General features: G+C 37.9%; 1 protein-coding gene across 1 annotated transcript in view; it reads right to left on the bottom strand.

The window, feature by feature from the left end:
* Positions 1 to 1399: 1399 nt before the first annotated feature.
* The window catches only part of LOC131850296 (ATP-citrate synthase), a 60256-nt gene continuing 47256 nt past the window's right edge, over positions 1400 to 14399 (bottom strand). Inside the window, exons 9-23 of the mRNA XM_059200505.1 lie at positions 13966 to 14123; positions 13463 to 13625; positions 12940 to 13107; positions 11967 to 12090; positions 11337 to 11434; positions 9895 to 9993; positions 9190 to 9305; positions 8368 to 8508; positions 7387 to 7526; positions 6504 to 6742; positions 5575 to 5717; positions 4276 to 4438; positions 3599 to 3732; positions 2760 to 2966; positions 1400 to 1936 (exon numbers count right to left, since the gene is read on the bottom strand). Of these exons, the coding sequence (XP_059056488.1) occupies positions 1774 to 1936; positions 2760 to 2966; positions 3599 to 3732; positions 4276 to 4438; positions 5575 to 5717; positions 6504 to 6742; positions 7387 to 7526; positions 8368 to 8508; positions 9190 to 9305; positions 9895 to 9993; positions 11337 to 11434; positions 11967 to 12090; positions 12940 to 13107; positions 13463 to 13625; positions 13966 to 14123 (2256 nt within the window). The 3' untranslated portion in view covers positions 1400 to 1773. The remainder of the gene's footprint in view (positions 1937 to 2759; positions 2967 to 3598; positions 3733 to 4275; positions 4439 to 5574; positions 5718 to 6503; positions 6743 to 7386; positions 7527 to 8367; positions 8509 to 9189; positions 9306 to 9894; positions 9994 to 11336; positions 11435 to 11966; positions 12091 to 12939; positions 13108 to 13462; positions 13626 to 13965; positions 14124 to 14399) is intronic.

The following is a 14399-nucleotide window of genomic DNA, read 5'->3' as shown; positions in this document are numbered from 1 at the left end:
CAAATGACCAGTAACAATTATTCTACATTACAAACACACAATTCAACCCTAACATGCGATATCTCATTTTGTTCCTAAGAAAAAAACAACAAAATCCACCTTAATTATCCCTTGTGAGAAACGTACACAATATTCGCCGTCTCGCTCGCACATATAGGACAACCACATATATATTTAAGCTTAACAGATCTTTGTCGTACTTATAATAATTGACATATATATATATAAGACACATAAAGATTAGACGTAATAACATATCTTAGGCCAGTATTAGGGGTATACTACACTATCACAAATATAAGGGCCATCAGTTTAGGGTCCTACAGGTCCCAGTGATCAACGTCACATACGCCGAGTTACAAATGTTTTCCACGATGTTAAAAAGCACAATACGTATATTAATTTATAGGAAAAAATTCAACCCCTTGTAAGCACAGATTATTATATTAGAGCCCGTTAGTTTCTGTCCCCCCAGTTTCGTCCTTTACCTGTGACAGCACGGACCAGCAACAGTCTCGCGCGCGCACGTTCTCTAATTATAATAAAATTTAATTACAAACTGAGTGGAAAAGTGTGTAAAAGCTAGTAAAAACTTCACCTGGTCATCACCAGACTCGTATTAAGAAGATCCCAGGAATCCCGATCAGGAGTATACAGGTACGAGGCAGACGCTTTTACAATACAGTATTTTCCCTAACAGAAATTATAATCCTATACGTGTGATAATATAATACATCTAATAGTTTTTTTTCGTCCACAGTAAACTGTGATAGGTATTAATTTATTAATATTTTCTGTTATAATACGCAATTATATTATAATTTACGGGATATTTCGTACAAACAAATTATTCTCGTCTCGCACGCCATACAATACTTTCAATAAATAAATGAAATGGAATGAATTATGTTGTACATACACCCGTTTTTTATACAATGCTTAGAGCACAGTCTAGTGAATCTGCGGCTTACTTTTTAATTTGAGGATTGATAGACATCAATACCATACTTTATGAACGTAGTGTCTATGACAAATTTAATATTTTTTATATAAAATGCTATTTTCGATGCATGTTACAAAGCGTGGCAAATAGAACTCAAACACAACCTATTAAATATTTATCATCTGTAGTTATTATTAAATAATGAATTCGATTTTTAAAATTACACGTCTATAGCTCAACAATAACAATATATTTTATCTGTTTTCTTAACATCTGTGGAGACAATAAAAAACATAGTTTCATTATAGTGGGAAATGACATTCCTTTTTCGAAATTCAAAATTATAATTCAACGCTTACAATTTTTATCTGTACAGTTGAAAGAACTGTCAGCTGTCAAAATGACATTACCGCTCCGTCTGTGAGACCAATTACAGGGCTTCTCACAGATGGGGCTATAGTGTCCGACTACAATAATTGGCTCCTTCGCAGATGAGAGGTCAAAAACGACTGTGGTGACAAAAAAGCATAATTTTATTAATGACGGATATAACATTCTAAATTCGATTTTTAAACTTTATACAGCTGAAACCTTTCTGCACAGATAATATAGCTGTATGGCAGTGGCAAAACTTACATGCATGCAAATATCATTTACAGAATTTCATTTAAAATTACAATAGTCACATAAAAGCCCTACACAATTACTTATATTATAATAAAATTAAATAGTGTTATTTATCTACAGTCACGTAACCTAATATGAACTATATGAAACGGCGGCCTGCTAACCAAACCTGGGGCCGCCCGGTGCGCGTAACATGTCGCCGCTCAGTTGAGAGGCGACATGTAGGTGATATCGTCCCACGGATGGCGGTACAGTGGCTGCTTCATCCTCTTCTGGTCTAGATAGTGGCCCACGAGACCGATGGTGCGGCCAAGCACGAACAGCGCGTTGATTGTTCCCATGTTGATGTAATTGTTGCCTTCCTCACTGAAAATAAAGTTTATTTTATCAATTTACTGACAACTAAAAACTACATTTTAATTACGACCGCCTCGGTGGTCTAGGGGGTTTAACACACCGCCTTACTTCCGATGGTCGCGGGTTCGATTCCAGTGAGCGAGGAATCTAACCTGCACCTTATTCATCAATTACAAACACATAGCATACGTGAAATATAGAAAAATTAATTGTATGAATAAAAAAAACTGCAGCGCTGATATTTTGTTGTTCAAATATATTCAAGTATTTTTTATAAAACTAGAAAATGTTTCTGTGTAAACAAAGAAATGTTTTATTTTATTTTAAAAAAGCTTTTATTATTTAGTATATTAGATACTGAATAATACTTATAACTGACCTGTAAATAAAGAAGCGACATCATCATCATCTCGTTAACAGTCACAGTTATAGAAAAAACAGTAGTTATGAAATTGACTACAAAAAACATATTACTTTTTTTCGTAAAACTAATAGTTTGAATAGGCGGGGAAAAATGTTGGGGCACTTAATACGACACGACGAACTAATTAACAATATTATAGAAGGAAAAATAGATGGAAAGAGAGGAAGGGGAAGACCGAGACACAGCTATATCAAGCAAGTTAAAGAAAAAGATGGAGTCGTGTCGTATCACCAGCTAAAGGGACTGATAGAAGATCGTGGAAGGTGGCGGGAGCTCCACCGACAAGAGCACAGCTCTTAAATTATGAATGAATGAATTGTTTAAAAAAAAAATATTAAAAAATCCATCCTTTCCCCTAATTTTTCCATAGTACAACGTCTTCATTCCCTGTACTACATATAGACTCACGTGGTGAACAGCTGGCAGTGCCGGAACATGTCGACCATGGCTGCGGCCACGATCCCGTCCACGTTGAGGATGAGGTTGGGCTTCTTGCGCGTGGTGATGGCCTCCACGTCCAGCGCGTACCGCGTCACCGGCCAGGCCGGCCAGCGTGACGTCACGAACGACTTCAGCTCGCGCACGCGGGAGTCGGGGTTGTTGATCGACTTCACCCTGTATTGTTATGTCAGATTTAAAATTAGACTTATGTAATTTTGAAAATTATTTTTACGTAATTTTCAATCAATGATATGCCGGCCGATAGAGATCAGTGGAAGAGAGTGACATACTGGGCCGGCCCCAAATAATAGGGTAAATTAGTTTTTATGTTACTTTCAATTTATTTTTTATATACGTTCCAACAGGATTAGCGCGAAATCACGAACGACTTCAGGTCGCACACGAGCGAGTCAGGAGACTCACCCTGCATCATTATGTCTCAAAATGTATTTTATGTAATTTAAAAATTATTATAACATAATTTTCAATCAATATTTTTTTGCAATTTCTACACGGGCTATCGCGACGCCCTTAGTCGCGCGTCTGAGTTGTTGACTCTTATCTACATTTTTATACAATTTTAAAAATTGAATTGCAAACAGGCTTACGGCCCACCACGTGTCACATTCACCACGATAGTCGGACAAGGCCTGTGCTCGATGCCCTCACTCTCTCTCTATATATATATATGTAGTGTGTGTGTGAGTGTGTGTGTGAGTGTGTGTGTGTGTGTGTGTGATATATATATGTAGTGTGTGTGTGTGTGTGAGTGTGTGTGTGTGTGAGTGTGTGTGTGTGTGTGGTACCTGTGTCCGATGCCCATGATGAGTTCCCCGCGCGCGCGCTTGTCGTTGACGAACTCCTGCGGATGTAGTCCGCGGTCGTGCGCGGCGCAGAAGTCAGCCGCGGCGCGGTCCAACGCGCCTCCGAACCGGTCGCCCTGCACACACACATTCACATTTCATTCTTTACGAAAAGCACAAAATATATTTTCGTGCTATATAATACGACGACAGTAATGGAAACACTAGTTAGTATATGTCCGTAAATGTTGAAAATATCTTGTGGAAACTTCGTGTAAAAATTTAAACTAATATTTTGAAACGATAATTTACAATAACAAATCGGTATAACAGATACAGCACTACCCCACTATAGGTGGTAACGTTATATGGGAATTTGAAATTGACATATGTCTAATTTAGTCTCCGGGATTAAATAACAGAGTATAGATATTGTTTTTGGAAAATATATATTATACATAATATACATACCAGACCGATACAAACAATCATACTCATGAATACAAATGTTTGCACCGTGCGAAGAATCTAACCCGCGGCCATCGGAAACAAAACAATGTGCTAAACCGCTAGACCACCGAGCCCGTTATTTATTTAAACTTTATTGACTAATAAATTACAGTACAAAAGGCGGACTTGATTCGCGATGGCGAACAGATTTGTGTGTATGTTGTACTGACTATGGTGAGGAGTCCACTGACGACGGAGGAGATGAGGTCCTTCCCTGCGCGCGCGGTGACCATGGTGTTGTGTGCGCCGGACACGGCCGGCCCGTGGTCCGCCGTCACCATCAGCACCAGCTCGAAGAACTTGCACGCCCACTCCGGCAGCTCGCGCTGGAACCTGTGCACCGCCACCGTATATTTGTAAGGGGGCAGAACTCGCACGCTTCCACGCTGATAAATTTCTCGTGAACTTGGCCCGATTGGCTAACTGACCTGACCTCATGCTCAACTGGTGCCCCGCCAGCGTATACCATTAGGCGCAGGCGGGTGCACCATTCCATTATCATCCATAAGAAAATTTAATCACAGACTGTTTGCGATCGCAAATAGCTATATAATTACATTTAAAAAAAAATTATAAAATTCAAATTTGAAACGTCACGCATAGAACATCGATATTATCTTATATATAAAATTCTCGTGTCACAGTTTTCGTTCCCATACTCCTCCGAAACGGCTTGACCGATTCTCATGAAATTTTGTGAGCGTATTGAGTAGGTCTGAGAATCGGGCCAACATCTATTTTTCATCCCCCTAAATGTTAGGGGTAGTCCACCCCTAATTTTTTTTTTATTTTAAAGCTAAACAACGTTTGCCGGGACAGCTAGTTTTATATACATTTTGCAATTCTCGAACATTCCGTGGCGTCACTATTAAAATCAGTATACAATATATTTTCAATATTTTTTTATTTCAATTAAAACAAATTAAACATTGCAATATTCCTCCAGTAAACAGACTTACGCGGGTCTATATTATTCTGCCTGATTGTAAGCGGTAACCGTCGCCTATATACATGGTATAACGTGTCAGCCGTTGTAACTTTCTTAAAATAAAATTATTTATTGCAATAAACATGGCAATTATACAATGTTTTAAATTTGACGCGGTCATTATATATACGTATACTGACAGGATCTTACCACTTTATATTTTTATTGAGTTCCCGATATTTCAGCAGTGTTTCAACCGCCATGATCACGGGTAAACTGAAGAGCAGCGGGTAGACGGTAAATAAAATCTTTTTTATGTGCAGACATATGCGTCTACCTTCACACGTCTTCGTTTGTTGCTACTATTGAAATATCCTAAGTGATCCTGTGATTTTTAATAATCATACGTACATTAAATGTGTTTGTCTCGTCTGTAAACGACCAGTCGTCGTGGAAAGAGCTACCACTGCTTAACCTATTTGATGGAAAAAGGGTGATGTGATAATTATTATACATATTATGATGATGATATGATACTCACCACAGCAAACTGATAACACCGCCGACACCCAGCTGCCTCTCCAGCACCTGGCTGATGGGCACGCCGCAGTAGCTCAGCTCCTGGCCGCGCTCGTCGCATATCGTGCTGATGAACGCCGCTGGTTTGCGAATAATGCCTAATTTCTGTAAATCAAAAACATATCACTATAACACCATACATATACAAGATGGACATGGGATGAAAACAATATGTCAATGACTACTATAAAAGAAACTAGGCTATACGAGATGTTTATACGGTTACATGTTGATGGCATTAAAATAATATGTCAATTCTTTTGTGTGGTAAACGATTTACAAATTATTTTTTAAATGGAAGACAAAAAAAATAGCAAATCTGTTTTACTAGTGGTCGCCGCTTTTTATGTCTTCTACAATAATAATTTGTAGAATTTTTACAAAAAATTGCAGACAATTCTATAGACTTATAATATTAAAGACAAACGATATTGATCTACCAAAATTAATTTAACATTCAGTAACAATAAACAAATGATATTAAAGACCAATATTAATCTATCTCTCAATGATGGAACAGGTAAAGATCTGTAATCGTAATAAAAAAAGAGCACATATGCGTGTGTCAAATTTCTTTTTAATTGATTTCATGTATTTAGACCGTGGGAAATTGCCGTCACCAGTGGCGTGACCAAAGAGACAATTTTATATTAGTATTAAAATATTAATTCATATGTATGTTAGTATATACGGTATTTATAATATAGGTCATTTAGTATATAAAATAAATTAAAAATAATAAAAAAATAGCAATTTGCACTCCTTCTGTATATAAACAATGCAATTTTCGTAAAAAGGGGTACAAAATTTTTGCATCATGTATTAACTTAATAATCCTTATAGAGCCAAGCCTGATCGCCCAGATACTAATCAGTAGATTGACAAACTCACCCTCGCCCAGTCATAGTCCATGGGCACCTTCGGCGGTTCCACCTCCTCCTTGACGATGATCTTGCCGGCGTTCACCAGACTCTTGTACACGCTGTTGACTGCGTTGCCGAGACTGTCGAATGATTCCGGCACCGTGACGCCGTACGCTCGCAGGCCGGCGTTCTTGGCGGCGGCCTTCTCGAGTGCCGAGCCGGCGAGCGAACCCGCGTGCCCGAACTGTACCTCCGATGTGAACATATCTGAGGAAAGTTTACTTATTTTTAATTCTCCTCCGATTGACTCCTCATCAAATTCAAACGGGTATCGAAAGTACTACCTTAGTACTACTTTGAAAAGGTGGTAGGGTAGAAACGCCCACCCGTTACGACCCTACCACGCTTTCAAACATACACGACACCGTCCTCGTCGGCAAAGACAACGACCTCAACCACACTATACCGCGCAAACAGCCGGTCGCCCTTCCGATCCATCCCCCGTCCAATTCAAACGGGGATCGAAATTATGACAAATTATGGCTTGAGCTCGAACCACCAGAGTTGTTGGCTAAAGTCGTATATATGTGGGAGTTGGCCGATTCTCAGCCGCTCCATAAGTCCTTCCGCAAATTTCATGATTTGTATCGTCAAGTCTATTCGGAAGTACATATATCACGAAAACCAGCACACAGCGAATTTTATATATAAGATAGACGAACCCACGCTGACGACTTTGACCAAAGTCGCACCCACGCTGACAAAGTCAATTTGACCAAAGTTTACCTCGAAAACTCATCACTATGACGTTTTGTCAAAGTAACACTTTGGTCAAAGTCGCTTTGACCAAAGTCTCCCTCGAAAACTCATTACTATGACGTTTTGTGACTAGTAGTGAACATGTAACATACCGGAACAGGTGCCGATACACCAGGCCACCATGGGCTTGGTGATGAGTCCGTCGCGGATGGCCCTGCACACGTGATACTCTTCAACACCGCCCACCTCTCCCAGCAGAACCAGCATCTTCACCGCCGGGTCTGCTTCGAATCTACGGGACCACACATTCAAATATATTTTACTAGCTGTGCCCGCTACATCGACCACGTGGAATTCGTGACCTTGGACAGCATTTTTAATTATTTAAGCTTTATAAGAAGCCAAGGAAAAAAGTCTCATCTCTCTAGATTAAAAAAAGGACACAAATTTCTATACAAACTTTCATCCGCTATTTTATATTACCCCCATTAAAGGTAAATTTTTACAACCTCATCTCCCTTTTCAACCCTTTTTTCGCCATAAAACGTAGCGCCTATATCCTTTCTCAGGGTGACTATCTATGTACCAAATATCATTTCAATCTGTTTAGTAGTTTTGGCGTGAAAGCGCGACAGACAGGCAGACAGGCAGAATTACTTTCGCATTTATAATATTAATAAGGATTCGTGGTCCCGGGAAAAATACAAATTCAAAATAACTTTGTTCATGTAGGTCTATTACAGACTCTTATGATATGTCAACTTTACCGTCAGTTCGGAATGATTTCGAGATGAAAAGAACTGACAAGAAACTCAGCTCGTATTTTTATTTAAATAAATGTTGTACATATTTACAATAATACAGATTCCTTTAAATTCAAATTTGGGAGAATAGAGTGACCACCAGCATATTGCAAAAAGCAAAAAATCTAATCAGTGTTCGCAACCTGAACTGACCAGTCCCCACAAGCAGTACTCGTTCACGAGTATGACGGATGAGCCAGCCATCATTGCACTCAACCATATTAGAGGGAGCACATCGACCCGGTCCACCACGCATTTTACCTAACATTTGTACAACTATATAAAACAATATGAAATCAAAATTGTAATCTACCCATCTAAACTACTCACCTGAGCAGATGGTCGATGAAGGTCGTCCCTGGGTATCTGTCGCCGCCGATGGCGACCCCCTCGCAGACGCCGTCCGCATTCTTAGAAAGTATATTGTTGAGTTCGTTACTCATACCTCCCGAACGGGACACATATGCCACGCTGTAAATATATTTAAAAAAATCACTTCACTGCACTATCAATTACATTAAAAAAAGTACACATATAATAATTACAATAAAAATTTTACAAAATTTGAATAATAATAATAATAATCTCAAGACAATTCACACAGCGCCGTCTAGACCCAAGTTAAGCTAGCTAAAGCTTGTGTTATGGGTACTAGATAACTGATACAAATACATAGATTTTTTTTTTCGTAAATACATACATATTATACATAGAAAACACCCAGACCGACACAAACAAACTCATGAATACAAATGTTTGTGCCGTGCGAGGAATCGAACCCGCGACCATCGGACGTAATGCGGTGTGCTAAACCACTAGACCACCGAGGTCGTCAATGACGTCATGAATGTCATATTTATTTATATTTAATCAACAGCCCAAAAGATAAGTTTCAAGTTTCGAGTTTTAAAAATGATCATATCTCCATACAATGTTTCATCTTTCCTTTCAACTCCTTACATCCATTTTTTCGCATTAAAAAGTAGCCTATATCCTTTGTTAGGGTCTAGACTATGTGTGTAGCAAATTTCATTTAAATCGGTTCATTAGTTTCAGACACAGTTACATTATATATACAAATATAAGTAAGGAAGTAAGGAGTATATTTTCTCCCAAAATGCATGAAAGAAAATATAAGTCACGCTAGCGTACCTGCCGGCCCTGTACAGTTTGCTCTCCACAATGTTGTCGATCATTCCTGCTGTGTTACCGATCTTGAAACATCCCGGTTTGATGCCGCCCACAGTCGCCGGTCCTATTATGTTCACCTGAAAAACGTGAATAGTCACACTTTTATTTAGGCAACAGAAACGTTGGTTTGCATGTTGATTATTATTAAAAATAGTAATAATAATAATACAAATGAGTTATTTTTTCATTTTTTCACGCTCTTATTTACTGTTAAGAATTGGGTTAACGATTAAAAAATATCTGATAAATTATTTCGACCTTTTATGCAATTAGAAAGAAAGAGAAAACTTTTTCATGAATAACGGGTGTACAATTTTACCTATAAGAAGTATTTATTTATAATTTACATCAACGGTTATGGACAAAATATTTTAACAGCAAACTCTGCACTAAGCTCAAGGCTAGTGTCGCAGGAATCAGAAATATTTAATTACAGGAACTTTAACTTAAAACAGGCTCCAGTTTAACTAGTTATAAAATTAACCAATATTATATATTTAAGTAAGTAAGTAAGTAATTTACAAAGAATAATAAAAAATAAAATAACGGTATAGTATGTTATATTTTAACAAAATAATTTCAAATTCAAAAATAATATATATATTTTTTATATTATAATATTTTCCCTACCCTCCAGTTCAGTATATAGATACAATACCAACTCACCCCTCTGGCGTCTGCGAGTTTGATGAGCTTCCTCGTCATGTTCTCAGGTATACCTTCAGCTATGATCACCACCGTGTTGATCTGTGGATGCTGCATTGCCTAATTATAGAAAAGAAAAATACTTATAAAAATGATATACGAAAATTTTATTCCAAAACAATTTTTAAACATTGATAAGGAAGTAGACTTCAATAACATCAAATAATAATATATTTAGTCATGCAGGTATATTACAGACTTATGATATGTCTAATCTACCGTCAGTATTCCAATGCTCTCAAGCCTAAGAACTGATAAGAAACTCAGCTTTTATTCTTTTCAAATGAGCTTGTACACGATTACAAAAATTGAGATTTATTTTTAAATGTTGGCGCCACTGTGTATCTGTACCTGTATATATGCTGCCAATTTAATTTAATCTATGCTATTTGAAATGATGCTAATGTTAATCATTACATAGTATAAAAAAAAGTAGCTGTCGCTGTCTGTCATTCCCTATGTATGCTTAAATCTTTAAAACTACGCAACGGATTTTGAAGTGATTTTTTTCAATAGATAGAGTGATTCTAGACGAAGGTTTATATATATAATACATATACCCGAGCAAAGACGGGGCGAGTAGTTAGTTAAAAATATGTCATTTTGTATGGACAGTGACAGAGTCTTATCGAAAAAGAACAATATAAATCGGTTCATATCTAGTCTTATTTATAAAATTCTCGTCTCACAATATTAGTTATCCACTGAAACGGTTTAAACGATTTTTATTAAATTTTATATGCATATTCAGTAGGTTATTGCCTATAGATTGAGAATCGGCTACTCTCTACTTTTCACTCCTAAATGATAAGGGTTATATAATATATTGCCTATAGATTGAGAATCGGCTACTCTCTACTTTTCACCCCTAAATGATAAGGGTTATATAATATATTGCCTGTAGATTTAAAAAGTTTATCATATACGGATGATTTTAAACGCAAACTAAATGATTTTGTATTGAAGAAGTGTTATTATACAATTAATGAATTATAAAATAAGTGTAATAATGCACATGACATTTAAATTTATTATTATGAAATTGACATTTTTCCTTATTAGACGTGTATCTATTTTAGACATATAATGCATTAATTAAAATTATGACATGTAATAAAATTCAACACAATGTAAATTGTTATGAATAAATGAAATGAAGGGTTGTCCGTCCACCCGTAACGTTTAATTTTTATTTTTTGGACATTTTCTTTTTTTTTTAATTTTTTTATAACGTGGTATTAAAAATACATATAGCCCTAAATTTTCACCCTACCTTACCATCAACCCCGATTTAATTTATATGGCAAAACAACATTTGCGGGGTCAGCTAGTCACCATGTCACCATGTCAGTCAGTAGTCGGCATGTCACCATATACCATAACCATTCTCAATCACCAATTACCTGCAGCGTGGAGTCGTAGGCGGAACGCAGGGACGCGAAGTTAACAAGCACGGTGGCTTCTTGATGTTTACGCATTGCCACGTCCATATCCGAGAATACTATAAAACAATAAAATTACATCAATAGGCTAGGTTTTGGAACAAAATTATCTCATCATCGCCTTGTCTTCATCCCCATAGACAGCCTCGGTGGTTTATTGGTTTAACACAACACTTTACTTCCCACGGTCGTGGGTTGGTTTCCTCGCACAATTTTTGTGTGTTTTCTTGTCCATCTCTATAACGGGTGGACCGATTTTGACGGGACTTTCACTGGCAAATAGCTAATGTTATAAGGAGTAACCTAATTATATTTTAAAAATTGGTTTATTTTAATAAAAAAAAAAACTGTTCAAGTCGTCGATAACAGCTAGTTACAAAAAAATAGGCACTATTTATATTATTAAACGGATCTTAACTCGAATAACTTTAAGGTAAACATGTGCTAGTGCAACCTAGTCGAAATGTCGACAGGTAAATACCTTTATTTACCATAAAATTATACGTGTTAAAACCTTACTACAACAATATAAATAATGTATAATAAACATATAATAAAGTTTAAAAATAGCTAAAAACAATTGGTTCGTACCTGGTATGAAGACCTCTTTGTTCCCAAAGTAATACTTTTGTTTATGGTCAGCTGTGAATGGGTACACTATGGCCACGACGGACGGCTCCGACCGCCGGCATATGTAGTCGAAGTCGAGCATACCCTGGTCATTAAACAGATGGTAAGCGGTCACCGTCGAAGGTCAACATCACAGATATCATTTTTTTTCTACTACTCTAAGGCTGTTGGCCGCAGCTGGCCTTTACAGCTCCACTGGACGATAGGGGACGAGTGCAGATGGCACTTTAAACCCGCGGAAAAGAGGTAATGATGTGAAATGATTATCATACAAATATATGCAGTACACCATACTTTCAAGCCTAAGAACTGACAAGAAACTCAGCTCTTATTCTTTTTAAATGAGCTTGTACAAAAATTGAGATTTTTTTTAAAATGTTGGCGCGCATATATACCTGTAAATATACACACAGATATTTACATGTATATATGCTGCCAATTTAATTTAATCTATGCTATTTAAAATGATGCTAATGTCAATCATTACATAGTATAAAAGAAAGTCGCTGTCGCTGTCTTTCAGTCCCTATGTATGCTTAAATCTTTAAAACTACGCAACGGATTTTGAAGTGTTTTTTTTTTAATAGATAGAGTGATTCTAGACGAAAGTTTATATATATAATACATACACCCGAGCGAAGGCGGGGCGAGTAGTTAGTTAAAAATATGTTATTTTGTATGGAAAGTGGCAGAGCCTTATCGAAAAAGAACAATATAAATCTGTTCATGTCTCCAACCAAACCCACTCCAAACCTGCGGAAGGACTTATGGAGCGGCTGAAGGACAAATCCTATATTTTTCAACGCTCATATATTTTTCAACATCCTTGCTCGTACCCCTTCCGATCGATCCCCCGTTCAACGTTCTGACGGATACGACTTTAGTCTCAGTGTACCGCTAGGGTTTCGAGCCCCGACTCAGGCCGTCGTCTCACCTGTATGGCCCTGTTCTGCATGCCCCATATGATGGCCTTGGTGCGGTCCGAGAACAGCGGCTTAGCAGTGGAGGTCTGCTGGCCGAGGTCCATCTTGGTGGGCGCCTGCGAGCACACCAGGTCCAACAGCTTGTGCGTCAGTTCCGGGATCTCCAATTTCGGTTTGGGCTGCAATTACAATTGTTATATTAATTCAAATTCACAGTTCAAAATATCTTTATTCATGTAGGTCTATTCCAGACTTATATGTCAAATCTACTGTCAGTTCGAAATGATTTCGAGATGAGAAGAACTGACAAGAAACAGCTCGTATTATTTTCAAATAAATGTTGTACTTATTTACAATAATCAAGTAGTCGTTTATTTTATAATAAGCTTTATACTAACTCTATATATAAGGCATGTAAGTAAAGTGTACGTACGTGGGACTGCTGTCGCGTAGTCGAGCTGGTGCTCCTTAGGTATGGGTGAATAAAGCAGATGGCAATAGGGCAAACTCCTCAATAAAACAAAGTGTACGTACGTGGGGCTGCGGCCTGGGCAGCTGCTTGGGCGCGTAGTCGAGCTGGTGCTCCTTGGGTATGGGCGAGTGTCCGAGCGCGAGCCCCACGATGGCCGTCATGTTGCTCTCCGGGCCGAACACATACAGCGGGATGCGCAGCCGCTGGCCCACCTCGCGCATTTGTCTGCAACCGAAACAGAGGGGTGATTACATATTCAATTAAAATAATAAATAAATTAGAATATTTATGCATATGCAGTTGTAAATACTTTTTTTTTCGGACTACTCTAATGCTGTCGGCCGCAGCTGGCCTTTACAGCTTCACTGAACGATAAGGAGCGAGTGCAAACGGCACTCCAAGTCCCTGGAAGGACTTGTGAAGCGGCTGAAGCCCAACTCCTGCCTGACGGATACGACTTTAGACTGAGGGCACTGTTGGTGGTTCGAACCTCGGCTCAGGCTGTAGTAATTTCAATCCCCCTTTGAATTGGACAGGGGATCGATCGGAAGGGAGTCGTAAATACCTGAGTCCCTCCTGATAGTTGGGCCCCCCTCTCCTCACGAATATGGTGACATTGTACTGTATGAGCGCGTCCTTGTACGTCTCTATGGCCGTGATGATGCCGCGGAACGTATCCGCCACGTTCGTGAAGTTGGCAATACCGCCGCCTATTATTAGCACCTGAAAATATATTATTATTTTATTAGACATATGACATTTGCGTATTATTAACGGTATGCTCGCTATGTTTTACATTTATTTTTCAAACACATTTTGTATTGTATAATAAAAAAAACACAACTAAATTAAAATTAAAATAAATCCATAAATATAACTCTAGTACATTTAAATATAATAAATCTTACTTCTTTGTTGAGTCTTTGGACTTATTTTTTTATTCTACCACTCATTCGAAATTCAGTTTTGTCACAAGAAGAATGAGCAAGAAACTTGTTT

This window comes from Achroia grisella, unplaced genomic scaffold (genome assembly GCF_030625045.1).
Source record: "Achroia grisella isolate CSIRO2021 unplaced genomic scaffold, CSIRO_AGI_Agris_v1 utg719, whole genome shotgun sequence".
Classification (NCBI taxonomy): domain Eukaryota; kingdom Metazoa; phylum Arthropoda; class Insecta; order Lepidoptera; family Pyralidae; genus Achroia; species Achroia grisella.
Note: the sequence above shows the minus strand (reverse complement) of the source record. Positions and strands in the feature narration are given on the sequence as shown.